The 2,050-nt window shown below is 41.5% G+C and overlaps 1 protein-coding gene across 1 annotated transcript; it reads right to left on the reverse strand.

Annotated features, from left to right (window-relative positions):
- Positions 1-649: 649 nt before the first annotated feature.
- Positions 650-1,647, reverse strand: LOC102861314 (protein phosphatase inhibitor 2-like). Its single transcript, XM_006901586.1, has 2 exons — positions 1,443-1,647; positions 650-1,296 (listed from the first exon to the last, which is right to left on the reverse strand). Exons 1-2 carry the CDS (start codon positions 1,645-1,647, stop codon positions 650-652), a joined length of 852 nt encoding a protein of 283 aa, XP_006901648.1.
- Positions 1,648-2,050: the final 403 nt, after the last annotated feature.

Genomic DNA, 2,050 nt, shown 5'->3' on the forward strand with positions numbered 1-2,050 from the left:
GGGTTTGTTTGTTTTTACAAGTTTAACCCAATGATTTATTTGTGGAAACAAAAGACAGTTTTGATGAACAGTTCAATTCTTTCCTTGTAAACATAAAACGCAACAAGAATTTGAAGGGTAATAGGCCAAGAAAAACCAATAATAACTCTTAAGATATTTTTCAATTAGACAGACAAATCAAGTTGAAGACAAGTGTTAGAATACCTTTCAGCCTGAATATCTATTGACCTATGTAACCTGTACTCCAACTGGTTTTGATGACAATTAAAAAAAAAAAGTCTTTTTATAAGAACAACCACTTCTAGAAGAAAATAAATTAGTCCCCCACCCCCAAATGAAGATAGTTTAACCTCTAAAGCATAAAAAGCTATAGAATATTCTTATACAAATTAACCAGGGTTCTTATAAAACTAATGATCTGGACTAAAGACATTATACTGTATTTGTGGTGAAGTACTAGGCAGAGAATACATGTATCAATTAGGCATTTTCACTCTAGTCAGTCTCTAAAGTTAGCATTTAATTCTTGGCAATATAACTGGTATGCATTTCAATACTTAAGCCATGAATAGTAGAGAACAAGCAGCAGTGTATTATAATAACAAGGCTGATATCTAACAGTTGTGTGTTGAACAATCTTTTCAAGAAACTATGATTTGTTTTGCAGCTGGTCAGTTGTAGTAGATCCTTGATTTGAGTCCTCCGTGTTTATCTTTTCTCCATCTGTAGTCTCTGGCATTTCTTCAGCTTCATCATCTTCATCATGTAGGTCTTTTGAAATTAACTGTCTAGCTAATTTAATATCCAGTCCCTCATTATAGTACATCTTTCTTTTCTTTTCAAACTGTCGCTTTTTTTCTTGTTCTTCAGGCGAGAGAACCTGCTCTTCCTCCTCACTGCTTTCTTTCTCCTGAATCCTATACTTTGGCTCGAAGCCTTCAGCAGCACTTAATTTCTTGGCTAAAACATCAGGAGTCATGGCTTCAGTGGCTTCAGAATCACTCAGTGTTTCATCATCATCATCACCTATCATACTATGATAAGGAGTGCTAGGTTCATCTATCTTCATTAAACCATAGTCTTTGTCTGCTGGGTGATATGTTGCCAGGATGTTCATTTCATCCCACCTCAGGGATTTTTTACTCAGCTCTTCATCCGCATTCCCGCTGGGCTGTTCAGCCGAGGACACCACAGAGGAAGCGGCAGAGCTCTTGTTCTTCAGGATACCTTTGATGGGCCGGTGCAAGGCCATCGAAGCTGCCGTAGCCCGTCGTTCCGGCTGTCCACTCAGCCTCGCTGTTTGGCACAGGATCGGAGAAAAGAAGGGCCAGGGGTGAGCAGAGACCGCGCTATGCAGCCGCGGAGCCTGGTCTGAGCCGTAGCAGCCACACCTGCTGCTTGTGGTGGAGACCACTAGCGCGTCCTTGTCACGACACAATGACCTGACGTCACAAAGGACGGGGCGCGCTCGCTGCGGCCGGCCAAAGCTTCACCCGCGGCTCGGAGAGGCCAGCGCAGAGGCCCAGCGTGGGAGCAGAGCCGACACCCCAATCTCTTCTTTAAAGCAGTTGGTATCTGGAATGTAGACCTTTTTTGTTTGTTTGTTTGATTAAGGGTCTTTTCATTAACAGTAGTAGACTGCCTCATTTTTTTGTGGCAGAAAAGCTAGTGAGTTCCATCCATTGATAATTTTTTAGTTGTCAGCCCAAAATGAAACCCGCTAAGCCACCAGGGATCCTTCCAAAGACTCAAACTTTCTTCCATCAAGTTGATCCCAAGCCATAGCAAACCTCCATATGGTTTCTGAGGTTGTAAATTCTTATAGAAGGAGATTGCACATTATTCTTTCATGGAGTATATGGTGGATTTGAACCATTGACCCTTTCAGTTAGCCACCTGAAACTTTATACACTATGTCACCAAGGCTGCTATCCGGGTTGCTTTGTTGTTGTTGTTAGGTACCCTTAAATAAACCACAATCCATAGTAACTCTTTGAACAATATATCTGAATGTTGTGTGTCAATCCATGCTGGAGTCTTCTTCTCTTTC

The sequence above is a fragment of the Elephantulus edwardii genome, unplaced genomic scaffold (assembly GCF_000299155.1).
Source record: "Elephantulus edwardii isolate Elephantulus edwardi_28Jun2011 unplaced genomic scaffold, EleEdw1.0 scaffold00336, whole genome shotgun sequence".
In the NCBI taxonomy this organism is placed as follows: Eukaryota; Metazoa; Chordata; class Mammalia; order Macroscelidea; family Macroscelididae; genus Elephantulus; species Elephantulus edwardii.

Coding starts and splice junctions, on each gene's coding strand:
- LOC102861314 (XM_006901586.1), bottom strand. CDS start 1,647: ATGAGGCAGTCTACTACTGTTAATGAAAAGACCCTTAATCAAACAAAC. Junction 1,297..1,442: donor CCCGTCCTTTGTGACGTCAG/GTCATTGTGTCG, acceptor TGTGCCAAACAG/CGAGGCTGAGTGGACAGCCG.